Consider the following 27,349-nt stretch of genomic DNA (forward strand, 5'->3'; position numbering starts at 1 on the left):
GGCACGCAGGGAATGTGTTCCCGGCAGCCCAGCCCTCTCCCATCTGGTATTTATCTCCTTCCCGAAATCCCTCCCTCTGCGGGGGAGATGCCTGGGCTCTGGAGGATCCTGCTTCCCCACTGCTCACTCCACAGCCCACGGTCGCGGCACCCTCGCCCTGAGCAAGTGCCCAGCCCTGAAGCGGCAGCAATGGGGACTGCTGCTGCGGGGAAGGGGGAACCCAACACTTGGGTCTGGCTCCCAGGTGCCGCCCCTACCTTGAGCCCTGGGTGCCCCAAAGCTGCAGAGCCAGGAGAGCCTGCGGGTTGCCCAGGCAACCGCAGCCAGGCAGTGATGGGGAGCGGTCCAGGGGAGGGGTTGCCATGGAGACCGGGAGAGCACGATTGCCTTGGCAACAGATCCCCCCCTTATGCCCTTTGGGGCTGCAGCAGGGCACCCTGCACCCCAGAGGAGCTACCCTTGTGGATGGTGACGCCCTGCGTGGCCAGGGCAAGGGCCCCCCTCACCCCCCGCCCAGTGCTGTTACTCCGGCGCGGTGGGGGTTTATCCCTCTGCTGAAATTCCAGCCCTTGTGGCCTCCCGCTCCAGGCTTTTAGCTTTCCCGTGCCCTGTGGGGACTGGCCCAGCGACCTCCCAGCCCACAGGGGCAGCTGCTGCCCCTTTTTGAGCCCTCCCTCCAACTGCTGCTTTTTGCCCTGGGCTGGGTGTTTTAAGCTAGACCGGCTCCCTGAGCTGGTTTGTGAAGGGGCTGATGGCACCCACTAGCCCTCGCCAGGAGGCTTTCTCTGCTCCAAGTGTGTCAACCAGGCCCGCAGTCCCCCGTTTTTAACGGCATAAAGAAAGGCATGAGGCTGAGCTCCGCTCCCTGGCTTTATCAATCAACAAACAACAGCAAGTTGCTCTTGCACGGACTCCTGCCCAGGAGGGGGACAAGAAAGCTGAGCTCTGCGGCTGGCATACACAGGGGCGCCGCGAGGGCTGGAGGCCCGGGCAGGCTCCGGTGCTGCCCTACATCTGTCCTCCAGCTCCAAGAGACTGGGGACTCTACAGTGAGGGATGGAGAGACACTGCAGCCCCACAGCAGCCTCACATCCCCCCACTCCCAGAGTACTGGGGGACAGAGCAGCGGCTGGCAAAGGCAAAATTCAGCTCTTCCCTGAAACTGGGACCTTCATCCCTCCGAATGCCCCACACAGTCTGTATAGTGGCCATAGCCACACCAATTAAGGGTAGAAAAACACTGGAACCACGGCCAGGTCTGTGTCCCCCCGCCTTCCCTAGATGTGTCCATCCAGCCCTAGTATCTTCCCCTCACCCCAGTCATGCTTCCTGGGGACAAAGCCACACGCTGGAAAAGCAAAACAAGAAACAAAATCCACGTGCCTCCTGGGAGGAGGGGTCCCTGCCTCGGGTCAATGCTGCAAAAACAAAGCTCAAACAGCAACCTGCCAAAGTAAAGGCCCTGTGTGGTGCAGGGGAGCTACCTCCTTATGTCAGGCACCAGAGAGTACGCTTCCTCCCAGGTGTTCGTATTAAGGGGCCTTCCTCTGGCAGACAGTGCAAAGAGGAGGGTGAAGGTCTATAAGCCTCCCTTGGCTTTATAAAGAATGCCCTTGGCCCCTCCCAAAATCAGATGGGAGGCACATCAGGACTGCTCCCCTCTCCAACAGGAATTGCACAGCTGCATGCAAGTTGACAGCTGACATTTCTACAGGCTCAAGGCTTGGCTTGGTTCATGCTGCCCCTGCCTGTGACCCCTCAGGCGCTCTCAGGCCTGGTACAGGGGCACCACACGGTCAATGGGCCCCCGGCAGATGGGGCAGAGGCGGGTGGGCAAGGCCTGGAAGCAGCGGAAGCAGCAGCAGATATGGCCGCAGCCCAGAAGAACGCACTCGCGGGGCCGCGTCAGGCAGACCACACAGGAGTCCTCGAGCCCATCATCTCCGGCCTCCTCGCTGTCTGGCTCCTTTTCTTCACGCTTCTGCTTGAGGCGGATTTGGCGGTAGGCACGGCACAGGGCATGCAGGAGGACCGCCAAGCCCGCCACGGCACACAGCACGGCTGCCCCCTTCCAAAGCCCGCTGGCTGACTCCAGCTCCGCCAGCACCGTCTGCCAGTCCCCCAGGCACAGGAAATACTCAGCCCCTTGGCCCGGCGGCTGGAGGTGCAGGGAGCCGTCGGGGTGCAGGGCCAGCTCCCCAATGCCTGTCAGCCCGGCTCCCACCCGCAGCATCTCCTCCGTCTCTAGGATGCCCTTGGGTTTCTCCCCACTCAGGTAGTGGCCCAGCAGGTCGCGGAAACCGTGGGCCGGCTGCTGGAACCGCTCGTACACCGTCTCCAGGGGCAGGTGGATGGCTCGGAGCGGGCTCTCCACGCTCACCTGTGTCACCGCCTCAGCATCTGGTGAAGCCAGCAAGAAGGGGACGGTGTAGACCTGCTCTGAGAGCACCCGCTCGCTCTCGCTCCTGCAAGCAGTCAAGAGCACAGCACTGAGAATGTGGACAACTTGGAACAACCGTGAGCTCCTGGGGCTGAAGTGACAGCGGGGAGCAGAGCCTGTGACCAAGCTGCTTCCTGCCTCTCAAAGGCCCCAGAGGAAGGGGGGCTGGACCTGCTGGTGCAAGCCCGCCCCTGCTGTCCCCCCACACTGCTCACCAGCTCCGAGCCAAGCTGTTCCAGATCAGGCGATGCTCTTTTAGAAGCAGTTTCTGGATCACACCCTGCATCTCCTCATGATAATGGCTGGACAGTGCAGCCTTGGCTGGCAGCACTATGCCTGAGGGCGAAGGGATGCATCAGAGCCAAGGGAGGAGAGCCCCAGCCCCTGTCCCCATTGTGAGGGCCATGGAGAGGCCTTACCTTCCAGGGCAACGTAAGACAGGCACCTCCCATCAGCTGCAGACACCAGCGCTGGCAAATCGTCATCAACCTGGAGCTTTGGGGCCTCCTGGCAAAACAGGGACTGCGTGTGAGCACAGGCAGGGGGAGATGGGCTAGTGGGCATAGGGCTGGTCATGCGTGGCACTGGGGGTGTCTTTGGCAGGATGTGACCTGCTTGGTCCTGGGCATCATGACACAGATGGAGGATGCAGTGATCAGTAAGTTGCACCCAAATCATGAGCTCTGGGCTGGGCAGTGTTGGGCTGTGGGGATGGGATGGTGCGTAGGAGAAAGAGCCAGAGCGGGGGGGGGGGGGGGAAGGCCGAGAGGGACAGAGCAGTACCCAGCCCTTTCTGGCTACCTGGATGCGCGTCACGACTCTGGCTTTCTTCCTGTACAGGTAATAAAAGAGGCCGGAGAAGGCGATGCTGGAGCCCAGGCAGAGCAGCTCCCCGGGCGTGATGGGCAGCGTGTCCATGGTGCCCGGCGCGGGCAGTACGTCTGCAAGGCGAGTGTGTTGGCAAGGGCACGGGGCTGAGTCGGCCCGGGGCAGGGATATCCCCGTGCCCCGTGTCCCCGGGTGCTGCCGGCCTGGAGTCAAACCGGCCCAGGACCCCGGTCAGGGTCAGATCGGCTTAACTCCAGCGCCCAGCCCCCGGCCCGGGCCCACACCAGCCCCCGGCCCGGGCCCAGCGCCCGGGATCTGCCCCGGGCTCAGGCCCCGGCCTAGCAACCAGCCTGGGCCCAACACTCAGCACCCGACCCGGCCGCCGCCGCTCACCCCGGCCCGGCCCGGCTGCCGCGGTGCCCCCCAAAGCCGGAGGCGCCTGGGCCCGGACCCCCGGCCCCGCCGCGCTGCCTGCTGGGAAATGGAGTGCGGCCCCGCACCGCGGCAGCGTCAGCCTCCTCCGGTCCGAACTACAGCTCCCGTCGGACCTTGCGCCAAGCCGCCCGGGCGCCGCTTCGTCCCGCCGTCACCAGGACTCCAACTCCCGGCAGCCTTTGCGCCGCCCCGCCCCCACGTGACTATTCGCGCCTGCGTGCGGGAGGTGGGGGGGCTTTTGGGAGGGGCAGCATGGCGGCTGGGCTGGGGGGGTTGGGTGTTGGGGGTCTCACTATGGAGGCTCGGGTATGGGGGCAGGGGGTGGGTATGAGGGTCCCAGTATGGAGGCCAGGCTGCCCCAGCACCAGCCCCTGCTCCAGGCCCTCAGACTAGGTCAGGGGTGCGAAGCCATGGGGAAATAGCAGGCACCACCCGGGGGGGGCAGCGGGGTGGCCTGGGCCACCGTGAGAGCCTAGCGAGGAGGGAGGGAGCTGGGCGGAAGATTTAGGCTCTTTCCCTGCACCGCATCCTCCTCTCTCCCTCTCCTTCCCTAGGGACAGCGGCTGTGGGGGCCCTTCTGCAGTTGGGCTCCGCTCAGGGCTTGGTCGCTGTTTGCCACCCTGGGCGGCTCTGTGCTGCCCAGGGTGCTGCTCCTCACTCCCCGCCTGCCCGCCAGGCTAGAGGGACGGTGCCTCCGAGGCTTGCCCGGGAGGGACTGGCTCTGCGGATAAGCCTGGCCCAGCCATCGTGTGAGTGGGAAGTGGCTTGTGCACAGGATCGTAGCTCTGTTTCCTCTGCAGAGCACCCGTCTCCTGGCACTGTGGGCTGGGGCTGGATCTGGTGCCCTGTGGCTGTGAGTGCAGAAGGCCGGGCAGCCCCCAGGCATGAGGGTGCCCCAGTACCCCTGGTTCTACCTGCCACTCGCATTCCCGGTTGGCAGCTTCACAGCAAGTTTTGGGGAGGTTTTTGCAGCAGGTTCTGCGGGAAGTTTTTGCAGTGGGTTTTGCAGGGCCGTGAGATGATTCCAGCCACAGCTCTTGTTTTCCTAGGCACCATCTCCTGAAATGGCTAGTGCTCCATGGGGCCTCTCCCGCTGATTCCCTCCTCTCTGCCCTCAGTACCCTCCAGATGCCTTTGGTCTGTTCTCACCCCAGTGCCAGCTTGTAGCATAAGCAGCAACCCCCAGCATGCCAGTGGTTCTGGGGGTGACATGCCTCTGTGCCCTCCCCACACCAGCTTGACCCCAGCCAGGATGCCCGGGCAGAGACAGCCTATGTTGTGCCTGCTTGGCTCCATGACTGCCATATTCCCTTCCTGGAACATCTTAGAGGTCATCTGTCTGGGAGACCTCTTGTCCCACAGGATGTCTTGTCTCCAGCAAATCCCTTAACCTTGTGCTTTCGAATCACAGTCTCTGGGCCTGCAAAAGTCCTGGATCCTGTCTCTTCCCCGACACCGTGAAGGACTTGGAGCCACTGGAGTAAGTGGAAACTGCTTTTAATCATTAAATAAATTCAGCAACAGCCACCCACAGCTGAAGGCACCAGTTCCCTCTGCCACCCACTGGTCCCAGCAGATGTGGATGGGGAAGGCAAGCTGGTTCAGGAGGGGATCGAGTTAAGAGAAGGAGCTGGGCAGCTCCAAACATCACAGCTCCATCTCCAGCAGTCCGGGAATGCGTCCCCGGCGTAGGTGGTGGGTTGGGGTGGCAGAAGCAGAGGGGGGCTTGGCTCTAACACTCTCCATGGGGCCCGCCTAACCTGCCGGTTCTGAGGGGGGAATGTGATGCTGAGGGGGCTGAGCCATGCCCATCTCTGGGCACATCAGGGTTGGAGGGCAGCGCTGTGTTTCTGGGGTGCTACGGCTTCTCTGCCAGGCGTGCCTGTCTGCTGGCTTTGGAGCAGGGCTGCAGTGAGTGGGCGCAGCAGCTCCAGTCCGTGCCCGGCATGGGGGCTGCGTGCGCTGGGGTGGGGATGATGGGATAAGGGCAATGGGGACAGGGGGCAAGGACCTGGATGGAGGGGGCAAGGCGGCGTGCGTGTGTGGGGAGGACCACGATGGAGAGTAACCGGGAGGTGGCCCCTCTCTCTGCCCATAGGTCAGCTCCGGTGCCTGGCAAAGGCGGGGGGTACAGATGGGCACGCGTCCCCTCTGTCCCCTGCACCCTCCCTGGCCCGGTGGGCTGTCTCCGTCCCTACCACACCTCACAGTGCTTGCCGGGGTTCATGGGCGAGCCCAGGGGGCAGCCAAAATGTTCAACAAAGTCCCGGGAGTTGCTGAGGGTGCCGATGACACGGTACTTGTCGGGGCTGTGCGGGTCGGTGACCAGCCCTTCGTGGGAGCTCTCGGGCGTCCGGACGGAGCACCACACCTGCCAGAGGGGGAACGGCCTTAGGGGACAGCCCCATTGGGACCAGCGAGGGAAATCTCCGGTTGGGCTGGACGCCTGCCCTGGGCACGGCTCCTGCCTCCCAAGCAGGATGGGGGGCTGCGGAGGGGCACCAAGGACCTAGGAAGGGATGAGACAGCCCTGGGCATCTCGGAGATGCCTGTCCTGCTCAGCAATACCTGTGCAAAGCCCACGAAGAAGAGCTGGTGGTTGGTGAGTCCCAGGGCTGGGAGGCGTTTCTCTTCCCCATTCTTCTGCAGCCAGGACTTGTAGGCCTGTGAGAGAGCTGCTGTGAAGCCCCAGGATGCGGTGGTGGGGGGAGCCAGGGCAGGGTGCCTGCCGTGGCAGCCGGCAGAGCCACTCACATTGTAGGCCGCCTTGAGCCCGCCGTTGTCGGCGATGTTCTCGCCCAAGGTCTGCCGGCCGTTCACCTTCTCGTGGTGCACAGTGTAGTGGCTGTACTGCTCCGTCATGCACTCCGTGCGGTTCTTGAAGGCCTCCAGCGAGGAGTTCTGCCACCAGGGCCGCAGGTTGCCCTCCTTGTCGTACTCCCGGCCTGCAGGATGGAGGCGTGGGGCAGCGGGACCAGGAGCACCAGCCCCATGCCCCAGACAGCCCCCTGTGGAGCCCCCACTGAAGGGAGTCCCAGGACAGGGCTCAGTGGAGCATGTGTATAGTGCTGCAGGGAGGGACTGGGGGCATCCAGGGCACTTGGAGCCTTGAGTTCATGCCAAGCCCCACGCTTCGGGGAGATGGTTTCTCCCAGCTCCTGCTCCGAGCAGTCTCTGACCCAGGGCTCAACTGTGTGCTTGGGTCCCCAAGCATCCCTTGGGGTCTCCTTGCTGTCCCAAGCTGGGTTTGAACCCACAGACTCTGTGACCCCAAATTCCCCCAATCACCCCCAGCTCATCCCCGCTGGCTCTGAGGCCACAGTGAGGGTGCAAAGCAGAGCGGATGTGAGAGGGACCTGTCTCATGCCCCGAGAAGGAGGATGAGGAGGGAGGAGGCAGTTGGGGGGGCCACAGGCTGTGTAGGGGGCCACAGGGTGGGGGACCTGAGCTGCAGACACCGTGTCCTCACCAAGCGGATGGAGCGAAAGCTGCACAGAGAAGCCGGGGGGAGGTATCGGCGGGTGTCACCTGGGGAGACAGGATGATAGAAGGGGAAGCCAGCCAACTGGGGGGTGCAGGGGCAGCCGGGGGCACGAACACGCATGATGCAATGGATGGCAAAGCAGTACCCCTGCATACCCACAGCACCCCTCTTCCCACACCGAGGGCCGGGGGGCAGGCAAGGGGCCTCACAGATGACAGGAGGTGCCGTGGGAAGCAGTGAGGACCTGGGCCGACAGAGCCCACAGGCTCTCACCTTGGTCATCAAAAGCGTGGGTCAGCTCATGCCCCATCACCACGCCGATGCCACCGAAATTGAGGGCTCTGTGAGGCAGCGGGAAAGAGCCAGGTTAGTATGCAGGGGTCGTGCCACCTCAGCTTCTCAGTTGGCTACCTCTGTGTCCTGGGCACCCCCACCACGTCCTGAGTATGCTCTATTTGGGCACCTGGTGAGACTGCTCTGCTTGGTACCCAACCTGGGGGTAAGCTAACACCTGCTGGGAGTGGGTCCTGCCTGGGGACACTGGTGGCCCCATGGGGACTTTGCAGGCCATTCCAGATGCAGGATGTAAAGCCTAGATGGACCTTCACCCATCAGGACTTTCCTCCCACGGTGGCTGCGGGCAGCATTTCCGTCAGAGAGGGGTGGCTGCGGGCTCTGCAGGGTGCCAGCTCCGATCCCGAGGGGTACAGCTTGCCATCTCCCTGCTGCATCCCCTGCTCTTTGGAGATGTCCCTTGGCCCCATGGCTGTGCTCACTTGGGATGGTTGCGGGCGTAGAAGGGGGCCTGCAGGATGCCGGCGGGGAAGACGATCCCATTCTTGGTGGGCAGGTAGTAGGCATTGACGGTCTGCGGGGTCATGCTCCACCTACGGCAGGGACAGGCTATGCCAAGCCCTGGGGGCAGGGCACTGGGCACAGGCAGGGATGTGTCCCCTCTCCCCGTGTCCCCCAGGACCCTCCTGTGCCATCCCATCCCCAAGTGACTTGCCCCTATGTTATCTCCTGTCCCTACTGTCCCATGAGCTCCCCCTGTGGCCACCTCACTGCCCCATGTCGAGACCTCCCCCTGCCGAACCTGCGCTGCGAAGGCCATGGTGGGCGAGCGAGGGGACAGTGCCGTGCTGGGGCTGGCCCTCTCTCTTATTTCCCATCCCCCACCCCCTGAGCCCTCTTGTAGCCCAGTGGCGTGGCTGTGCCCCCCGGGGTGAGCAGCTCCTTACTGGTCCCGGTTGGGGGGCTTCCGGAGCTGGTCGGCCATCACTTTGGCAGAGAAGTTGTAGAAGTTGAGCATGTTCTGGAAGAAGGAGTCCTCTGAGACCTCGTACTGGGGAGGAAGAGGATGGGATGAGGATGGAGCCCAGCCCAGGGCTGTTCTCCTCCACTGTGGCTGGCTGCAAGGGGGGGTGTGCTAGGTACCGAGATGTCTGCTTAACGTCCTTTCCCGCCATGCTGGCCTCCACCCCCCAGCCCTGCTGCCCAGATGGGTCCCTGGCAGTGTCCTCCCTCCCTGGGGCTCTCCAGGGCTTGGCATGAGCGGGAGGCCGGACCCCTTCCCCATGATCCAGGTGCCCTCCTACCCCGTCATAGACATCGTCCAGCTCCTTGTTGTCCAGGATGAAGTCTGGGAAGCCAATCATGTCATAGATGGCATCTGCCTGCAGAGAGAGGCCGCAGGCAGTGCCTGGTGGTGAGGTAGAGCCTGGGGGTTTCCCAAGAGGGTCTCCCACCCACTGCCCTCCCCAGGTCCAGGGACAAGCCTGCCCCACTGGGTCACCTTCTCCTTTGCAGCCTGTCTGGTCTTCTCATCCATCCAGTCAAGCTGGTCCAGGGACACCTCAAAAGCTGCCCGGATCTCACTGATCATCTCCTCAGCCTGGGGATGGAAGGGAATGAGCCCCCAACCCACTACCCACAGTGCCAGGCTGTGCCCATGCCCCGTGCCACCCCCCCCCCCCCGGTGCTCCTCGCGCAGGAACGGGTCAGTAAGGATGCAACTGTGGGGAACTCCCTGGGGGCAGTGGTGGGGAGAGGAGGGAGTAGAAGTGTCCTCACGATGGCCTTGCTGTCCCGGTCGAAGGTGGCTTTGACAAAGAGGGAGCCCAGGGCGAAGCCCAGCGTATCGTCTGTGTTGGAGATGCAGGTTTGCCAGCGGGGTGTGCAGGACTGTGGGGAGTGAGATGGGAGTCTGTGAGACCCCCAGGAGCACCCCAACGCCCCAATCCTTCCTCTGTTCCCCTCCCTGCCCCCCGCAAGCTCTGCCTCCTTGGCAACAGGGGAGATGCTCAGCAGCTTAAACCCCTACATCCCAAAAGATGGTCCATGGGGTCTCTCTGCAGCATCCTATGTCACTGCATCCTGAGGGCATCCCAAGGTCAGAAGTGGCCCTGGCTGCCCCTGTGTTGGTCTGGGCTGTGGGTGGAGTGGGCTGGTCCCGTGGCCTCCGTTACCTTCCTGGTGCCATAGAGCGTCTCCAGCAGCCTCTCCTGGGCCGTCTCGAAGCGCTGGTCCAGGCTGGAGGCCGTTTTCTGCACCAGGTTCCAGATCAGGTAGTTGTTCAGGATGCTGTGAGGGGCAAAGAGATGCCATGGCTCACCACGGCTGCAGTCCCCAAGGGATGCCCCCAGCCTCCAAGCCAGTGGCGTGGCCAAAACATGCCCCTGCCACAGGTTCAGCCCTCATGGGGCCTTGCGGGTGCCTTACCCCCGGTCAGTGCCATTGATGAGGTCAGAGACCTGCTGGAGGTAGGCATCCCCGTACACCACTACAGGCTCTGCTTCCGTCAGCTCCAGCGGGGCCAGGGCGTAGGCCAGGTAATCCAGCCAATCGATGGCAGGGGCCAGGGCCTGTGGGGACACGGGGCCAGGGCACCCGGGCACTCAGCACATCTCTGCCCCCTCCTGCAGGGCATGGGGGTGGAGGCTCTGGAGGGTGCCTGGAGGGGTTGGGGACTGAACCCCTCGAGAAGGTCCCTCACCACCCCAAATCTCTTCCCTGCTACGGGCCTCCCTCCCATGGCTCCCTGCAGCTCTCAATGCTCCAGCCCAAGGAGAGGGCCCCCCCGAGGGGGCAGGGACCCCCGAATCCTAATGACAGGGTGAAGGGCACTTTGCTCCCAACACCCAGCACCTGCCCTGGCACCTGCAGGATGGACAGGGCTGCCCAAGGGGGGATTTCTCTCCCCATGCATCCTTGGTTGGCAATGCTGGGCATGGATCAACTTGGTGCCCTGCAGGACAGCCTCTGCGAGTATCCTGGATTTTCCCAGGCTGTTCCCTGCTGATGGGGACCCCAGGCCATCAGGCCGTGGCCATGCCCACCTGCAGCTCAGCGATGCTCATTTTGTGGTAGATCTTCTCGTCGTCCCGCCGCTCAGCCTGGGGCACGGTGATATTGGCCAGCTGGGTTTCAAAGTCCAGCACCTGCTGCATCTGGAGCTGGGTGGGCTCCTTGGCACCCCCCAGCAGCATGCCCAGCTCCACCATGTAGTCCAGGTACGCTGCCAGGACCTGGCAAGACCCCGAGCCCCAGGCTCAGTCACGTCTCTAGGATCACCTCTGTCCCCAGCCTGATTGCCCCCATGCCATCTCCCCGGAGGCTCCGACCCCCTGCCTGCCTGGGCATCATGCCCGTGATGAGGTGTCGGGTGTATCCTGGCCCCGTTTGCACCTAAATGCTGTGGGTTTCCCCTGTTTGGTGCCTGCAGGGCTCCAGCCTCACCTTCTCGTTGGCAGTCTTGTTCAGGTAGTAATCCCGGGACGGGAGGAAAAGCCCCGACTGGTCCACCTGGGGGGAAGAGAGGGGCAGCATGAACAGCCTGGTGCCCACCAGTGCCCATGGCCCCTCGGTGCTACAGTGCTGACCTGGATGATGTTGCTGTTGGAGCTCTTGGAGTCTGCACCCACATACACCGTGAAGAAGGGGGTTGCCCGGTACGTGCCAGACACCATCTTGAGGACCTCCATGAAGTTGGTCTGGTTCCAGGGCCCAGTGATGTTCCAACCGCCGATCTGCTGGCAAATGGACCCAGCGCCTCAGGGGCTGCCCCATGCTCCCAGGGGACACTTCTCCCTGCAGGTTTGAGCCTCTCCTCAGGGGCCCTTTCCTTCTCCAGTTACCCAAAGAGGGACTGGGAGATGTGCCCAGGCCAGGCTGGGCTGAGACCCAGTCTGAAAACTCATCTCATGTGTGAGCAGCTGCCCACCATGCCCACCTTGTCGATGAGCTCCATGAGCGGCTGGGAGCCCAGCTCTTCTATCCTCTGCTCCTTGAGGCAGGACAGGTAGTACCGCTGCGTCTTCCTCTCCGCCTCGCTGCTGGAGTTGAAGGTGGTGTTCTCTGCAGGAGGCTGCAGGTCAGCCCCAGGCGCCGGGGGCCAGCGCGTGTGCCAGCCCGCCGGGGTACCCAGGCTTGGCCACGCTCAGGGGGTGCAGAGGCACTCGCGGCTGGGGCTGTGCCCATCCTGGGTGCCTGCCACGGGAACCCGCAATGCCCACCTAGGAGGTGCTTCATGATGGCCTGGTTCTGGTCCCAGATGCTGTTGAAGGTGCTCCACTTGGAGCGCCCATTGGGCAGCGGGTTCCTCTTGATCCAGCCCCCGCACGAGTACTGGTAGAAGTCCTGGCATGGGTCTGTCTCCGAATCCAGGGCCTCCAGGATCTTGCTGGCCACCCGGACGCAGGCATCCGTCAGACATGTGCTGTGAGAAGGATCTGGCAGGGAAGGCATGCCCAGGGGTGTGCGCGTGTACAGGGGGGAAACTGAGGCACAGAGCGGGGCAGAGCTGGGGCAAAGCGCTCCCTGCCTCCAGCCCTCCCTCTGCACCCCAGGGTTGGCAATTATGGCCGGGGGGGGTCAAGGGGCTGGGGTAGTTCTTTGGAAGAGCACCCAGAGTCGGGCACAGTGCGGCGGCACATGGCATGGGTCATCCGTGGGTCTCCCTGCGGCAGGATGCCTGCGAGCTGGGCACAGCCCCAGAGCAAGGTCCCTTGGGGGGACGATGAAAGCCGGGGAGCTCAGCCGCCTGACCAGAGGTGCTGTTCCCTGGGCAGGAGTCGGCCTCGGGGATGACCTGTTCCTCCCTGTCCTGCCATCCTTATGGGTGGGGGGCTGCTGCCACCGTGGTACTGGGCCCAGGGCCCTTCCTACCTCTGCGGTACTGGATGGCCAGGGCGACCACAGTGACGCCGAGCAGCAGGGCCAGGGAGATGGAGACGGCGCAGAGCACCAGCTCCAGCTGGGTGCGGGATGCCAGGCGGCTCAGCAGCGGTGCTGTCCCCTTCCGAAACCCCACCTGAGCAGGGGGCATGGCTGGTGTCACGCCCCGCGGGGGAGAAATCTGCCGCCTCTGCACCCTTTTCCCTCTGCAGGGCTCCCAGGTGCCCCAACTTGGCAATGCGTGGGGCATGGAGAGGTGCATGGGGACACGGGGTGGGGATGAAGACGGGGAGCAGACCATGATGGCCTGGAAGTGGTCACCCCGCGTCTAAGGAGGGAGAGAGCTGGGTGCCTGTGTATCCCTGCTGGGGCCACCTGAGAGATGGGGCATCCCCCCGAAGGGGCCTGAGCCCCCTGCCCCCGCAGTGGGTGCTGGCAGCCCCCCAGCCACAAGGACGGACTCTGCCCTGGACAGACTCTCTGCCGCATTTTGGCTGCCTCCCAGCGCAGCCCTGGGAAGTGCCAGGGCTGCCTTGGCTCCCGGCCTCTGCTCTCGTGCCCACCCCAGTGCAGGCAGTCTCAGGAAGACGGCAGGGCTGAGGGAGGGGAGGGGGGCTTGGAGGGGTCCCGGTGCAGGCAGGCGGGCAGCGTTTCGGGGCAGAGCTCACCTCCATGCTGTCGGGAGAGGCGCTGCCGTCCCCTGCTGGCTCGGGGCCCTCGTCATCCTGCAGCGTGGCACGCTTGTAGTCAGGCATCTGCCGGGGGAAAGAGCGGGCTGGGACGGGGATGGGGGGGGGTGTGCCCAGTGCTGCAGCTCTCCCCGGCCCCCACCGGTGCTCACAGGGATGGCAGGTGCCCGCCCGGCCGGGTGTGTGGGACACTGGGGTGGGCCTGAAGTCCCTTGGTGCCCCGGGCTCTCGCCCCAGCCCCTAGCCTTCCTCGCCCTCGGCACCCCTCCTCGTCCTCCCCAGGGGGGCCAGGGGGCCCAAGGCGGGCAGCCGGAGCATCCCTCCACGTCGCCATGGCGGCCGAGGCATCAGGCGCACGGACAGGTGCCACATCGCCACGGAGACGTGGTCCCTGTTGCCAGGCAACCAGTCGCGCCGTTGCCTAGCGCCGCCACCTCGTCCCTCCCCCCCTGCCTGGAACTTTCCACGCAGATGTGCACGGGCCCCGAAACATCTGGAAGCGCCTCCAGCCCTGGCGGGAGCCCCCGGCCGTGGGCCAACCTGCGCGCTTGCCCAAGGGCAGGCAGGGCCTCCACGGGGGCTGAACGCGGGGACAGAAGCGAATTTTCGGCAGGCTGGGCTAGGATCCCCCCACACGCCAGGCTTTCCGGGGCGGCCTTGCAAGGGCTGTTTGTACCGAGCCAGACGCAAGGGCTGCCAAGAATCAGCTAAGAAAGAAGCGGTGGAGACGAGCCAGAAACTTGAGGGGGGGATGAGCCAGAGGAAAAGGCTGGATGCTTCGGCGGAAGACAATCAACAATGCGGCTGGTCACAGCCATCCTTAGGCTTCAGAGTTAAAGCCTGGGCGGGTTGTGGCTCACCCTTCTTGCCCAAAGCCACAGACTCAGGCCGATGCCATGGGGCTGTCTGCGGGCCTGGTCCCCCCAGTGGGGACTGTGAAGGAGCCGGGGGGAGTGGGGGGCGGATGCCAGGCAGGGGATGAAGTGGGGCAAGTGCCCGTGCCCAGCTCCTGCCTGCTGCTACCCTGCTGGGGCGGGGGGCTCCGCAAAGGGCTGCCCAGGCAGGAACCCACGCGAGGCAGCGGGGATCGACGGTTGGCAGGAAACCCCTCGCCGGGGCGGGTTCCCGGGAACCGCTGGCGTCTGCGAGGGCTGGCTTGGCATCTCGTGGGAGCTCGGCGAGCCGGGTTCCCCCACCGTGGGCTCCCCCATCCTGCGCTCCCCCACCTGGGGGGGCCCCATCCCCCCAGCACTGGCTGGCTGTACTCCCTCCCCTGCAGCTCCGGGCACCCCCAAGGCAGGTCTAGGACACATGGGGTGTCGCAGCGCTGAGGCTCCTGCTGCCGACCCACTCCGGCCCCGGCCCCTCATGGGGCTGAGGCCTTGGAGCTGGGTACACACACCTGCTCCCTCGCGGGGTGCTGGCTCAGGACCCTACAAGTGGAGTGGTCTGCCCCCAGGCTGGCTCCAAGCTCCTCCGGAGCAGGGGCTGTAGGGTCCCTCGTGCCCCCCTCCCCAAAGTGTCCCAGCTCCCCTGCCCTGCACAGGCACAGGGCACAGGGATCCCTTCTCCCCCTTCTCCTCCTCACCAGGGGAGATGGGTCCCTCCAGTGGGGGGTCTGCTATGCCCACCTGACCCCTCTAGCCCCCCAATTTCCTCCAGCCCCCAGACCCATCCAGCCCCTCTGCATCCACTAGTCTCTCGTCCCCCAGCTCCCTGAGTCCCCCCAGGGCCCCCAGAGCCCCCCAAGCTCCGGGGGCCCCCCAACTCCCTCGGGGCAGCCCCCCAGCACCCCGGGGACTCTTCTCCGCCGGCTCTCCCTGCCCCCCGGCCCCCATCTCCTGTCCCCTGCGGTCCCTCATCCCCCTGTCCCCTGTCCCCCCTCTCTGTCCCTCTGTCCCGTTCCCCACCCCCGGCCCCCGCCGCCGCCGCCGCCGCCGGGACTCACGGCGTGTCCGAGCTCCTGAAGGGCCACGTTCATCCTGGCCATCCCGGGCCGCCCCTCCCGCCTAGCTCCGCTCCCCGCCCGGGCCGCGCCGGGCCCCCGCCGCCGCCGCCGCCGCCGCCGCAGCGCCGCCTGCCTCCGCCGCTGCAGCTGCCATGGCCCGCGCCGCCCCCGGGGCACCGGCGCTGGCGGGGCCGGCGGCGGCCGCCCCGGCGAGGAGGGACGGGGCCCGGGGAGCCGCGGAGGGCTGCGCACCGGCGGGCCGGCGCGGCCGCACCGGGGGTGGGCGCCGGCTGGGGCCGGGGCCGGGGGCCCGGCGGCGGGGGGAGCGGGGACACCGGCGTGCGCAGCCCGGCCGCTCCGCTCCGCTCCGCCCGGCCCCGCCGCCGCCGCCGCCAAGGTGACCGCGAGGGGCCGCGCCCGCCGCGCGCACGGGCGGGGCCGCCGCCCGCACCGGCCCCGGGAGCGGCCCCGGCCCCCGCCGCCGCCCCGCCACCTGCAGCCGCGCCGCGAGCAGCAGGGCGCGGGAAGGGGCGCGGGGCTGCAGCACCCGGGCACACGCACCGGCACCCGGCTGCAAACCGCACACAGCCACCGCAGCGCGGCCCCGCACCGGTGCTCCGACACATGCACAGGCGGCGGCACGGAGCCTCGCACACCGGTACGCCAACACGCGCGCACACACACACACAGACACGCACCACCCTCCGCCCCCAGGACACCAACACACAGGCAAAGGCGCACAAACACCCAGAGGCCCACGCCAGCAGGCGCTGACACAGTCGCGCGGCACAGGAGCGCACCCAGCCCCGGGCAGCCAGGGTATCCTCACAGCCACCCTTGCACGCGCACAGCTGCACGGACAGTCTCACACCCCAGCTCACACACGCAGCCACACTCGGCAACACTCAGAGAGGCAACCCCTGTGCGGCCACCTGCCTGGGGCTGGGTGTCACCGGAGAGCGCCCGGTTTGTGCGCAGGGTGCAGGGAGCGGGGCGCTGAGCGTGTTGAGGCACAGGGACCTTGGGGGACACCTACGCTGCGGCTTCAGCCACCCCTTCCAGGGGACCTGCAGCTGGGGCGGCTCCTGGCCCCACGGGGCACATGCTGGCACTGCCCCTGGCATAGTGTTGTGCACGTACAGCCTTCCGCCTGCTCGCAGGTGTTGCACACGCACACGCATATGCATTAACACGCACACACACACACACACACACACCAGCCCGGGACCGTGGCACTCGACACGTGTCGCAGCACCGACGGTTGGACACTGGCACGGAGGGCTCACACCACTGGCAGCCCCCCTCACCCCCCACGGGTGTGCAGCCGGGCTCGGGGGGCAGGGGGCAGGCACGGGTGTGCATCGCCTGTACATGTGGGTGCACAGTCACCCGCCTGGCCCTGGCGGTGCGCGAGGGTGAGCCCCAGGGTGTCCACGGCGGTGGCACCTCGCACCAGGGGCAAGACCAGCGCGAAGAGCAGCATCCCCTGGTGCTGCAAAGGCAGCCAGGGCATGGAGGGAGGCCTGGGGTCCGGGTGTGCGCGGCGCAGGGGACGGTGGTACCCGAGGGTGCCCCGTGGGGTGCTCCCGCTGCGCAGGGTGGGCGGTGCATGGTGGTGCGGGACATGGCAGTGCTATCTGCCGGAACCGCGGGGCCCGGTGCCACGGGGCGGCACGCGCGTGCAGGGCCGCGTGTGCGCCCAGGGGTGTGCGTGCGAGGGCACGAGTGCCCGCGTGTCTGTGGCGGGTCAGGTCCGGGGGCTGGGGCACGGGGAGCCCACCGGGCCCTGGGGACGCGTCAGCACTCGCCCTGCTCCGGTGGCGCCTCGGCATCCTGGCAGCGGGCAGGGAGGTGCTGCTGCCGGCCGTGCCCCTGCCTGGGGGCCAGCACCTCTGGGTCCCCCAGCCCCCCAGGGTGCCACCATGCCTGGGTTACCCACCTTAGGGTGCCACCGCTCCCGGGTCCCCTGGTCCTGGGACACTGGCGCTCCCGGGTCCCCTGTCCCTGTTCCCAGGGTGCCACCGCTCCCGGGTCCCCTGGCCCTGTCCCCAGGGTGCCACTGCTCCCGGGTCCCCTGGCCCTGGGACACTGGCGCTCCCGGGTCCCTTGGCCCTGTCCCCAGGGTGCCACCGCTCCCGGGTCCCCCGGCCCGGGGGTGGCAGCGTTGCCGGTCCGCTGACCCTGTCGCCACCCCGCGGTGCCGCCGCTCCCGGCTCCCCTGCCCCGGGGCGCCAGCCCCGCCGGGTCCCCCAGCCCGGGGTGCCGGCGCTCCCGCCCGGCCCGGCCCCGGCGGCGCTCGGCGCTGCGCCCCGGCCGCCCCACGTGGGGGTCGCCCCGCCCCCCAGGCCCCGCCCCCATCGGCGCGCGGCGGTGGCGTCAGCGCAGCGGCGGGCGCCGATTGGCGCTGGCGGTGGCGCAGGCGCAGAGCGCGGCCGGTGCGCGGCGGAGCAGCCATGGAGGCGGGCGGCGGCGGCGGGCAGAGCCGGGTGCAGGGCGGCCCCGGGGCGGGCGGCGACGAGAAGCCCACGCCGCCCTGGGGCAGGGACCGCCGGGACCCCCCCGCGGGGCCCGACAAGGAGCAGGAGCTGGTGAGCGCCGCCGCGCCGCGCCGCGGCCCGGAGCTGAGTCACGGCCCCGGCCGGGCCGGGCCGGGCCGGGCCGCCCCGCTGCCGCCCCCTCCCGCGGCGGCCCGACGTCACTGGGACGCGGCGTGACGTCAGCGGGGTGGCGGGCCCCCCCGCCGCGGCACCCGTGACGTGCTTGGGGTGCGGGGGCGCCCTGCGGAGGGGGCGTGTGACGTGAGTGGGGTGAGGGGCGCCCCTTCTGGAAGGGGCCGTGACGTCAGGGGGTGCCCAGGTGATGACGCCGAGGGTTCCCTGCCCTGGGGGGTGCGCCTGTGGGGGGACTGCTGGGGGCCGCGGGGCCTGACGTCACGGGGGGCGTGTGACACCGCGGGTTAGGGGGCCTGGGATGTAATCAGAGTGCACGTGTGACATCAGGGCCTGAAGCAGGGTCCCTTCTGGACGTGGTGTGGGGATGGCAGTGGGGGACCCCGCAGGGTGTCATGTCATTGAGGGTGTGCGGTGCTGTGGGCTGGGGCCTGTGATGTAATCAGAGTGCACGTGTGACATCAGGGCCTGAAGCAGGGTCCCTTCTGGACGTGGTGTGGGGATGGCACTGGGGGTGGCACTGCGAGTTGGGGACCCATGCTGTAATCAGAGTGCACATGTGACATCAGGTGCCTTCTGGTACGGGGTGGGGATGTTCCTGGGGTCGGGGGTCCCCATGGGAGCGGGGCAGGGGTGCTGGCATCACTCGGGGCACCCTGCTCGGTGCCCTGATGTGGCAGGCTGTGCAGGAGCCGGCTGCGGGGCAGTTCCCTGCCATGCCCCTCTCCGTGGGGTGTCCTGATGGGTGATGGGGGCACTGACCCCACACTGCTCTGGGGCAGGATGGTGCCCTGTGGAGGTTGTTGGAGGCTGTGCATTATGGAGATGGCCCAGCACCCCAGGGTGACACCTACCCCATTCCTGCGATGCATGGAGGAAAGCAGCTACCCTGGGGGCACGTGGGGCCTGTGGGTGAGGGGTGAGGGCACCCAGAGGTCTAAACAGAGATCCCAGAAGGGGAGCAGGGCTTGTGGCAGACTGATACCACCCCTGTGGAGAATGAAGCTGAGGAGAGACTTTCTGGGATTAAAGTCAAAAATCTTGGGGACAGCAAAACCTGTCCCCTGTGAGGAGGAGGGAGGCAGTCCCTTCTGTCACCTATCCCCCAGCAAGGGTACCAGTGAGCCTTCCTGGGGCGGGAGTCATGGGGTAGTCCAAACCTTTAATTCCTGGAAAAGCTGGAGGTGGGGGGAAAGTCGTGGACCAAACTGTTCCTTAGGGCTGTGCTGAGACCTCCCCATGTATAGGGGTTGATGTAATGGTACCCTGGGGGGGAGGTGTGCTCCGGAGCTGGGGGTGTCTGCGCTGAGCCCCTTAACTTGGCTTTCTTCTGTGTCTTGTTGCAGTCTGAGGAAGACAAGCAGCTGCAGGATGAGCTGGAGATGTTGGTGGAGCGCTTGGGGGTAGGTTCACGCTTTGCCCCTCAGTGAGGAGCTGCTTTGTCGGGAACCCCAGCTGAGACTTGCTTCTGGCCATCCGTCAGTTACAGGCACTTGTTTCTCATGCCGTGGAGATGGGGGACTTCTCCTTGAATGGGGCCCCCCCTTGCCTGTCACAGCGATGTCCGTCCCCCGGCCTTACTGCCTGTCTGACCTGTGTCTAAGGGAGCTGTGCCTCCTTGTGCTGATGACTTTCCTCCCCCTGCTGTGCTTCCTCCTCAGCCCTGGGAACCTACTTTGGCTCAAGGAGATGCTGTGGGCTTGGCAAGGCAGGAGTTTGCCTGCTTGATGCATGCGTGCACAGTGCTTGTGTGCTCACCCAGATGCCTGCTTGGAACTGGGGAGCAGTGGAGGTTTTCTGTGTGAGACTGGGCTGTTGCCACCCTTAGACAGGGGGTACCGTGGCCCAGAGCTGTGTGATGCCAGTTTCCTTCCCAAATGTGTGACTTGGCTCTTCCTGATCATGGAAGATGTTGGTGTTGCTGGAGGCCAGGCTGCCTTGGAGGGTGGGCAGCTGGATGGCTGCTGGGGCAGGGGGATGCTTGGATCTGGATGCTATGTTTGGGGAGGGTAGGTGGAGAGGTGACACAGGAACCAGCCCCTGCCTCCTGACAGGCAGTTTTGCTCTGCAGGAGAAGGATACGTCCCTCTATCGCCCTGCCCTGGAGGAGCTGCGGAGACAAATCCGTTCTTCCACGACCTCGATGACCTCTGTTCCCAAACCCCTCAAATTCCTACGGCCACACTACGGCAAGCTGAAGGAGATCTATGAGAACATGGCTCCTGGAGAGAACAAGGTAAAGCCAACCGTCCTGTGTAGCTGGAGGGCAGTAGGACAGTGCTGGGGCACATGACCATAGAGCCCTGCTAGAGTGTGAGATCTAAGATCACCCTCTGTGACCCGCGCTGGTGAATTATAACTTGCCAGCGCCATGCCTGCGCCACGTGTGATTGCTTGTGGGCACAGGGAGGGTGTTTCTGGCTGGTGTGGGCTGCCCTCGCTCCCTCGTGCCCAGGGTGTGTCTGAACATCTGGCACTCTTCCTCCAGCGTTTTGCCGCAGACATCATTTCTGTTCTGGCCATGACCATGAGTGGGGAGCGCGAGTGTCTGAAGTACCGGCTGGTGGGCTCCCAGGAGGAGCTGGCGTCTTGGGGGCATGAATACGTCAGGTAAGGCTGGGTCGGAGCAGGACTCAGGGAGGGACAGGCGCTCGGAGGAGGAATCCCCACTCACTGGGCTTTGACTAGGCTGTCCCTGTCATGTCTGTGTGTGTTACCTCATCATCTGTTGGCAGCAATCTGCCAGCTGCAGAGATCTCACTGCCAAAGAGAACTGAGGTGCCCGGCCTCTGTAATCTCTGCTCTTAACCCTCTTCCTCCCATGAGTTTACCATTAGCTCTCACAGGAACGTGGAGACCCCTTAAACGATATATGGCCTCAGCTATCTGGCAGCAGCTGCTCTGTATCTTTGGGGCTGGGCGAAGCTGGTTTTCGTGGTGATGACAGACCTCTGTCCCTGTAGACACCTGGCAGGGGAGGTGGCCAAGGAGTGGCAGGAGATTGATGAAGCTGATAAGGCCCAGAGGGACACGCTTCTGACCCTGGTCAAGGAGATCGTCCCCTACAACATGGCCCACAATGCAGAGCACGAGGCCTGCGACCTGCTCATGGAGATCGAGCAGATGGACATGCTGGAGAAGTACATTGATGACAACGCCTACTCCAAAGTGTGCCTCTACCTGACCAGGTGAGGGGGCTCAGCAGGCTGGAGGGGGCTGACTGGGCTGTGCCTTGTCCTTGGCAGGCCGGGGCTGCCCTGCCTCACTGCCTCATGCAGTTGCTCACCCTTGCGTCCATCTCTTCCTCAAAGCTGCGTAAGCTATGTCCCAGAGCCCGAGAACTCAGCTCTCCTGCGCTGTGCCCTGGGCATCTTCCGCAAGTTTAGCCGTTACCCTGAAGCCCTGCGCCTGGCCCTGATGCTCAACGATGTGGAGCTGGTGGAGGACATCTTCACTTCCTGCAAAGATGTGTAAGTGGAGACTTGCTCCCCTGTCCATAGGGCCTTCCCCCGTCATGGTGGGGCATGGCTCCCCTGTCCAGCCAGAGTCGGGTTGGATCCTGCCCCCAGCAGAAGTGTCTGGGGGCTCAGGCGGAGGCCCTTGTCCCTAAAGTCAAGAGGGGCAGGAATAGGTAGGTGATCGCTGGGCTGTTTCTTGTGTGCCTGACTAGGAGGGCAGATTGAGATAAGCTGGGATATGTGTCTGTGCTAGTTGGTTAGCATGTGTCTGTGCTGGGACTGGCTGGAGTCTGGGCACTTGTGAAACCTCTTCCCTCTTGGCAGAGTTGTCCAGAAGCAGATGGCTTTTATGCTGGGCCGCCATGGGGTCTTCCTGGAGCTCAATGAGGATGTGGAAGAGTATGAGGACCTGACGGAGATCATGTCCAACGTCCAACTCAACAGCAACTTCCTGGCTTTGGCCAGGGAGGTGAGTGTCCTGGCTGGGAAAAAGGCCCTGAGCTGTCTCAGGCTGTGGTCTGACCTGGCTCTGTGCCCCATGGCAAGACCTGGGGAAGAGATGCTTCATCCCTGTCAGCTTGGCCAGGCACTGTCTGGAGAGAAGGTTGCCCCTGTAGGACAGCTGCTGTGTGGTTTGCCTGCTTGAAGGTAACTCCTTTCTCCCCTTGTCTCTGCAGCTGGACATCATGGAGCCCAAAGTGCCAGATGATATTTACAAAACCCACCTGGAAAATAACCGTAAGGGCTTGTGTCACGGCCTCTGTCGTTCCTGACTGCGGGGAGTTCCTGGGGCTCTGAGGTTTCTCCTGGCAGTGCAGTGAGCCTCTATCCTGGTGCGGGCAGACAACTTGCCTGGTGTCTCTGGGCTGCCCCCCTGGATCATACTCAACTGCCTACGGTGGATTTGGGCTCCTCCTTGCTGCTGTCCTCCCCAAGACACAGGGCAGTTGTATGGTGGAGGGCTGGGCGGCAAGAGGGGCTGGCAGGGCTGTTTTGTTGCCTGGCTCACCCTGACGTTGTTCCCCAGGGTTTGGGGGCAGCGGTTCCCAAGTGGACTCGGCACGGATGAATTTGGCCTCCTCCTTTGTGAACGGCTTTGTGAATGCCGCCTTTGGGCAGGACAAGCTGCTGACGGACGATGGCAATAAATGGTTGTACAAGAATAAGGACCACGGTGAGAGAGCTAGCTGGGCAGGGGATGGAGGCGCCCGTAGGCTTCCCTGCTACCCTGTCCCTCTCGGCCTTGGTGAAAGTGGGACTGTCGGGCACAGCTCCAGCAGCCCCATCTCCCTGGCCGCCACCTCCCCTTGACAGGGCACATCGATTCAGGGGCTGACGTGGGCTCTTCTCCCCTGGAACTGCAGGTATGCTGAGTGCTGCAGCCTCGCTGGGCACCATACTGCTGTGGGACGTGGACGGGGGGCTCACACAGATCGACAAGTACCTGTATTCCTCAGAGGACTACATCAAGGTCAGTGGCAGCCAGCCCAGCCCAGGCTGTGCCCGGGGTTCCTGCTCGTATCGTTGTGTGGGGTGGCCTGCTGCTGCCTGGGTGTGTGGTTGTCTTGGGGGAAGGCTGACCTCGTCTTGGTCTGTGGTCCAGGCTCAGCCCCTGCCTGGAAGAGGGGTTTGGATGCCCTGTGTCCCAGAGGTTTGTGAAGCTCACAGCAAGGCTGGTAGCTCTTGGGGGCTCTGCGGAGGAGTCCCCTTGTTGCAGAGCTGCAGGCTTTGGGCTGCTGAGCTGGATCCAGGGCCACACTGCTCACTTGGACTTGCAGTACTGACAGTGGGTGAATGATACCAACTTGCCCGTCCTGGGGAGCGGATGTAAGCTGTCGGGTGACGTTAGTCACTGGTTGGCAGAGAGCTGCGTGCGTCGGTGGTTGGTGTGTGACGGTGCCTCTGCCTTGCAGTCGGGAGCCCTCCTGGCCTGCGGCATCGTCAACTCGGGTGTGAGGAACGAGTGTGACCCTGCCCTGGCCCTTCTGTCTGACTACGTCCTCCACAACAGCAACACCATGAGGATTGGAGCCATTTTTGGGTAAGGACTTGGGCCCATCCTCTGCTGGCTGTCCAGGGCAGCATAGCTCCCTTCTAATGCTCCTCTGGGCTCTCTGCAGGCTGGGGCTAGCCTACGCGGGCTCCAACCGTGAGGACGTCCTGACTTTGCTGCTACCTGTGATGGGAGACTCCAAGTCGAGCATGGAGGTAGGGAGTGAAGCAGGGTTTGCATGGGGTCCCTTACTTCCCCACCTGGTCCCAGGCAGCTCCTGGGAATACAGGGCTTGTCTTGCAGCCAGTTTGGGCTCTGGGAACAGGGTAGCGTGTCCCTGCATGGTACTGTGTGGTGCTGTAAGAGCATGACCCTGTTTTCCCCCTCTGGAGCTGCTCCCAGGTTGAGGTTGGTGCTGATGCAGGAGAGTGGGAAGCTGTCAGTCCTCCCAGTATCCCAAATTTCTGCGGAAAGCAGGGACCAGGGTGCCTTGTGGTCTTCCCAGCTGGGCAGCTATTGAACTGCGTGGGCCTGTACGTGGAGCTGTGGGCCAGTTCACTCTGAGCCGTTCCTGCAGCATTCTCCTTCCCTACTTCACCAGGTGGCTGGTGTGACCGCCCTGGCCTGCGGGATGATATCTGTGGGTTCCTGCAATGGGGATGTCACCTCAACCATCCTCCAGACCATCATGGAGAAATCGGAGACAGAGCTGAAGGACACATATGCCCGATGGCTGCCGCTTGGCCTGGGCCTGAACCACTTGGGTAAGGCCAGGCAGTACCAGCGGTATTGCGGGTTGGGGACTGGGAGTGGGAGCATCCCTCAGCCGCTGTGCTCTGACCACCACGCCTTCCCACCTGGCAGGAAAGGGAGAGGCGATTGAGGCCATCTTGGCAGCGCTGGAGGTGGTGTCAGAGCCGTTCCGCAGCTTTGCCAACACGCTGGTGGACATCTGCGCCTATGCGGGTGAGTTGGGCTGGCTGAGGTGGCAGAGGAAGGCAGGAGCAGGTCCTGGGCCCTCCCTCTGCTGATCCTGGTCAACTGCTCTCCCTCCAGGCTCAGGGAACGTCTTGAAGGTGCAACAGCTCCTGCACATCTGCAGTGAGCACTTTGACTCTAAGGAGAAAGAAGAGGACAAGGACAAGAAGGACAAGAAAGAGAAAGAGAAGAAAGAGAGCTCAGCTGACATGGGTGCCCACCAGGTGGGGAAGCCTGGGCTGAGACCCTTGCCCCTGGAGGCAGGAGCTGGCTTTGGGGGGGTTCTTTGGCCTCCTGTGGGATTGGGGCTGGAGGAAAACGGCCCCCAGCAGGATCCCTGGCTTTCTCTACTCAACTGGGCTTGGGGTGGGCACAAGGGCTGTAAGGACCTGGTTTGGGGGCTGAGTGCTCCCTGCCTGCTCCCACCTCAGCGCCTGTGTCCCTGCAGGGCGTAGCAGTGTTGGGGATCGCGCTCATTGCCATGGGTGAGGAGATTGGTGCTGAGATGGCCCTGCGCACGTTCGGCCACCTGGTGAGTGATGCTGGGGAGACAGTGTGGAGCAGGGAAGGGAGCAGGGGATGGAGAGACCAGGTCTTGCCTCGCATCTGTGTGGGCTCGCTGCCCTCGGTAAGCCAGGCTTTGTGCACCCCACAGTGGTGCCTTGCCACTGCCTGGGGTCTAACGCCCACCCTCCCCTCCACGCAGCTGCGGTACGGGGAGCCGACCCTCCGTCGGGCTGTGCCCCTGGCCCTGGCGCTTATCTCGGTCTCCAACCCCCGGCTCAACATCCTCGACACCCTCAGCAAGTTCTCCCACGATGCTGACCCTGAGGTCTCCTACAACTCCATCTTTGCCATGGGCATGGTGGGCAGTGGTAAGCCTGGGGGGAAGCTTGCCTGCGACCCCTGCTTGGGGTGTCTGTGTGCTCACAGCAGGGGGAAGGGCAGCCACCATTCCTCTGGCTCTCGCGCTAGTCTGTCAGCACTAGCTGGGAATGCTGCCCAGGTACTTTGCTGATCAGAGGGCTGGACGAGGCCTTTCGGGTGGAGGGAACTGGGCTTGCTGGAAGCTGCGTGTTTGCCTGTCCCAGGGTTTGTGGCTGGATGCCCTGCACCCTGAGGAGGGGAAAGCGGAAAACTAGGGCCGTGGTGGCTGTGTTCCCTGATCTCTATCTGCACCTCCTCTTCTCCAGGTACCAACAATGCCCGGCTAGCAGCAATGCTGCGGCAGCTTGCCCAGTACCACGCCAAAGACCCCAACAACCTCTTCATGGTGCGGCTGGCCCAGGTGAAAATCCCACACTTGCTGCTTGTGGAGGGGAAGGGGAGGTTGGGGTGGCTGTCCTGTGCGTTGGAGGGGAGTGCTGTCCCTGGGCTGTCACCCCCTTGGCTGGCAGGTCTGGGGGGTCCCAGGCGCTGCCTAACAGCTCTCTCTCATGCTTTCTCTACCCCATCAGGGGCTGACCCACCTGGGCAAGGGGACGCTCACCCTGTGCCCCTACCACAGCGATCGCCAGCTCATGAGCCAGGTGGCTGTGGCTGGGCTGCTGACTGTCCTTGTGTCCTTCCTGGACGTGCGCAACAGTGAGTACTGTGGGGCCGCCCCCCTTCCTGCCACCCCTCTGCTCCGTGGGATGGGCTCTGCCCTGACCCTTACGTCTTCCTTCCAGTTATCCTGGGCAAGTCCCACTACGTTCTCTATGGGCTCGTTGCTGCCATGCAGCCCCGCATGCTGGTCACCTTTGACGAGGAGCTGCGACCTCTACCTGTATCGGTTCGGGTAGGACAGGTAAGGGGGCAGCCAGAGCCTGGGACAGGGTGCTTGGGGGTCCCTGTGTGTTCTTGGCCTTCATCTCGCTCCTCTCTTGCAGGCTGTGGATGTGGTGGGCCAGGCAGGAAAGCCAAAAACCATTACTGGCTTCCAGACTCACACAACACCAGTGCTGCTGGCACATGGAGAGCGGGCAGAGCTGGCCACAGAGGAGCACGTGCCCGTGACACCCATCCTGGAGGGATTCGTCATCCTACGCAAGAACCCCAACTACGATGTTTGAGCTACCGGGGAATGGGGATAGGGTGGGGGACAGGACGCGGGGCAGGTGGTTGGGGTGGGGGGGGGGGAGAAGGTGATTTGTTTGTTACTGTGATTTGAGGAAATAAACTATGCGGAGACTCTGGTGCTGCCATGCTGTCCCTGCACAGGAGGCACAGGATGGGCTCTCATCCCCTCTGCCCTGGCCAGACTGGGTACACTGCAGTGAGGCCATGTCCATGTTAAGCCTGGAGCCCTGAGCTGATGCAGGCCAAGATCTTCCCCCAGCCGGAGCAGGGAAGAATAGGCTCCTTTCCACGGAGCCCTAGCCAAGTCTCCCTTAGAGGGACACTGTGGCGCTGGAGCAGGTTCGGACCCCCTTAAAGTTACCCTTTCTCTGCTGCTTCTGCCAGGATGGACAGTGATGGGCAGCTCCCCGGGTTCTGCTGGGCCCTTGGGTAGCTGATGCTCTCAGAGGCTGGGTGCAGTGCAGGCCCCAAGAGGCAGGAGGTGAAGGCAGAGAGCCCCTGTGAGCTCGCCCTGCCCCCACGGGGGGCTGCAGGCGTGCAAGTTCCCAGACTGGTGTGGGTCTCGGCCTTGTTAGGCCGTGGCCTTGTTCCGGCTCCTGTTTCTCCTTGCCCTGTGTGTGTCCGTGCCTGCACGGTGCCCTGGGCGCGTGTGGCCGGTGCGGCAGGGCGTGCCTGCGTGGCACCCACGCCGGCGTTGTGCAACTTCCCTTCCCCCCCGCGCCTGCGTCAGCACAGACTCCCTGTCCCGTGGTGAGGTGGGTGTCTGGCACTGCCTGTCCTGAGCTGGGCCTCTCGTCATGTGGAGTCTCTGCTGGCTGATAGTGGGGCTCAACTGCTCCCTGGGGTGCGCTGGGCTGTTGCCGGCTTTCGGTGCAGCTCGTAGGAGTGCAATTCCTTTGGAGCCCTCGTGGGACCAGGATCAGGGTTCAAATAACTCTTGGGGCAAGCTGAAGGAGATGGGGTGGGGGGAGTTTCTTAAGAAAGAGAGGAAAACCCTAAGCTGTTTCTCAAAATACTGGTACCACCACCCTGCCACACCAAGCAGGGTGCCCTGTCCTGCTGCCTGGCGAGCTGCGCGCTTCCCCGATGCCTGGGGGTCCCGCAGCTCAGCTGGGCCTCTTCGCAGAGTGGGGGCTATGGCCTGGGTGCCTGGGACTGCTGGTGCTCAAGGGGACAAAGGGGACCTGCTGG

General features: G+C 64.4%; 3 protein-coding genes across 11 annotated transcripts; 1 reads left to right on the forward strand and 2 right to left on the reverse strand.

Annotated features, from left to right (window-relative positions):
- Positions 1-857: 857 nt before the first annotated feature.
- Positions 858-3,794, reverse strand: LOC104148842 (mitochondrial ubiquitin ligase activator of nfkb 1-A). Of its 2 annotated transcripts, XM_068954555.1 has the most exons (5): positions 3,662-3,794; positions 3,242-3,381; positions 2,860-2,947; positions 2,656-2,776; positions 858-2,465 (listed from the first exon to the last, which is right to left on the reverse strand). In XM_068954555.1, exons 2-5 carry the CDS (start codon positions 3,356-3,358, stop codon positions 1,769-1,771), a joined length of 1,023 nt encoding a protein of 340 aa, XP_068810656.1. In that variant the 5' UTR covers positions 3,359-3,381; positions 3,662-3,794; the 3' UTR covers positions 858-1,768. The 2 variants fall into 2 exon arrangements, with proteins under 2 accessions (XP_068810656.1, XP_009680487.2); XM_009682192.2 differs by lacking the exon at positions 3,662-3,794 and having other exon boundaries at positions 3,242-3,486.
- Positions 3,795-5,184: 1,390 nt separating this feature from the next.
- On the reverse strand, positions 5,185-17,236 carry ECE2 (endothelin converting enzyme 2). 8 transcript variants are annotated; one of them, XR_011142847.1, is made up of 20 exons: positions 15,000-15,094; positions 13,031-13,117; positions 12,354-12,498; positions 11,702-11,917; positions 11,419-11,543; positions 11,069-11,215; positions 10,926-10,991; positions 10,526-10,714; positions 9,909-10,051; positions 9,656-9,770; positions 9,261-9,371; positions 8,983-9,081; positions 8,786-8,863; positions 8,429-8,532; positions 7,964-8,074; positions 7,461-7,528; positions 7,173-7,231; positions 6,458-6,648; positions 6,272-6,367; positions 5,185-6,074 (listed from the first exon to the last, which is right to left on the reverse strand). XR_011142847.1 is itself a non-coding variant. In XM_068954468.1 (19 exons), the coding sequence occupies exons 2-19, from the start codon at positions 13,115-13,117 to the stop codon at positions 5,898-5,900; spliced, it is 2,271 nt and encodes a 756-aa protein (XP_068810569.1). In that variant the 5' UTR covers positions 16,939-17,236; the 3' UTR covers positions 5,185-5,897. The 8 variants fall into 8 exon arrangements, 6 of the variants coding, with proteins under 6 accessions (XP_068810569.1, XP_068810568.1, XP_068810573.1 ...); XR_011142846.1 differs by having other exon boundaries at positions 11,069-11,218; XM_068954468.1 differs by lacking the exons at positions 7,173-7,231; positions 15,000-15,094 and adding an exon at positions 16,939-17,236 and having other exon boundaries at positions 11,069-11,218.
- A 192-nt stretch (positions 17,237-17,428) lies between these two features.
- On the forward strand, positions 17,429-26,286 carry PSMD2 (proteasome 26S subunit ubiquitin receptor, non-ATPase 2). The gene is made up of 21 exons (XM_068954156.1): positions 17,429-17,587; positions 19,015-19,071; positions 19,740-19,904; positions 20,157-20,278; positions 20,632-20,856; positions 20,980-21,138; positions 21,451-21,595; positions 21,804-21,864; positions 22,154-22,300; positions 22,491-22,597; positions 23,040-23,167; positions 23,247-23,334; positions 23,721-23,883; positions 23,984-24,085; positions 24,176-24,321; positions 24,546-24,629; positions 24,804-24,972; positions 25,291-25,385; positions 25,555-25,681; positions 25,768-25,886; positions 25,969-26,286. The coding sequence occupies exons 1-21, from the start codon at positions 17,453-17,455 to the stop codon at positions 26,149-26,151; spliced, it is 2,727 nt and encodes a 908-aa protein (XP_068810257.1). The 5' UTR covers positions 17,429-17,452; the 3' UTR covers positions 26,152-26,286.
- Positions 26,287-27,349: the final 1,063 nt, after the last annotated feature.

This window comes from Struthio camelus, chromosome 9 (assembly GCF_040807025.1).
Source record: "Struthio camelus isolate bStrCam1 chromosome 9, bStrCam1.hap1, whole genome shotgun sequence".
In the NCBI taxonomy this organism is placed as follows: domain Eukaryota; kingdom Metazoa; phylum Chordata; class Aves; order Struthioniformes; family Struthionidae; genus Struthio; species Struthio camelus.

Excerpts from the sequence above, each read along its gene's own strand:
- LOC104148842 (XM_068954555.1), bottom strand. The coding sequence starts at position 3,358 with ATGGACACGCTGCCCATCACGCCCGGGGAGCTGCTCTGCCTGGGCTCC. Across the intron at positions 2,777-2,859 it reads GTCTTACGTTGCCCTGGAAG|GCATAGTGCTGCCAGCCAAG; the intron begins GTAAGGCCTCTC and ends CTTCGCCCTCAG. Across the intron at positions 2,466-2,655 it reads AACAGCTTGGCTCGGAGCTG|GAGCGAGAGCGAGCGGGTGC; the intron begins GTGAGCAGTGTG and ends GACTGCTTGCAG.
- ECE2 (XM_068954472.1), bottom strand. The coding sequence starts at position 15,041 with ATGGCCAGGATGAACGTGGCCCTTCAGGAGCTCGGACACGCC. Across the intron at positions 13,118-14,999 it reads TTCAGGAGCTCGGACACGCC|ATGCCTGACTACAAGCGTGC; the intron begins GTGAGTCCCGGC and ends TTCCCCCGGCAG. Across the intron at positions 9,372-9,655 it reads CGCTCTATGGCACCAGGAAG|TCCTGCACACCCCGCTGGCA; the intron begins GTAACGGAGGCC and ends CACTCCCCACAG.
- PSMD2 (XM_068954156.1), top strand. The coding sequence starts at position 17,453 with ATGGAGGCGGGCGGCGGCGGCGGGCAGAGCCGGGTGCAGGGCGGCCCC. Across the intron at positions 22,301-22,490 it reads GTACAAGAATAAGGACCACG|GTATGCTGAGTGCTGCAGCC; the intron begins GTGAGAGAGCTA and ends CTGGAACTGCAG. Across the intron at positions 23,168-23,246 it reads AGGATTGGAGCCATTTTTGG|GCTGGGGCTAGCCTACGCGG; the intron begins GTAAGGACTTGG and ends GGCTCTCTGCAG.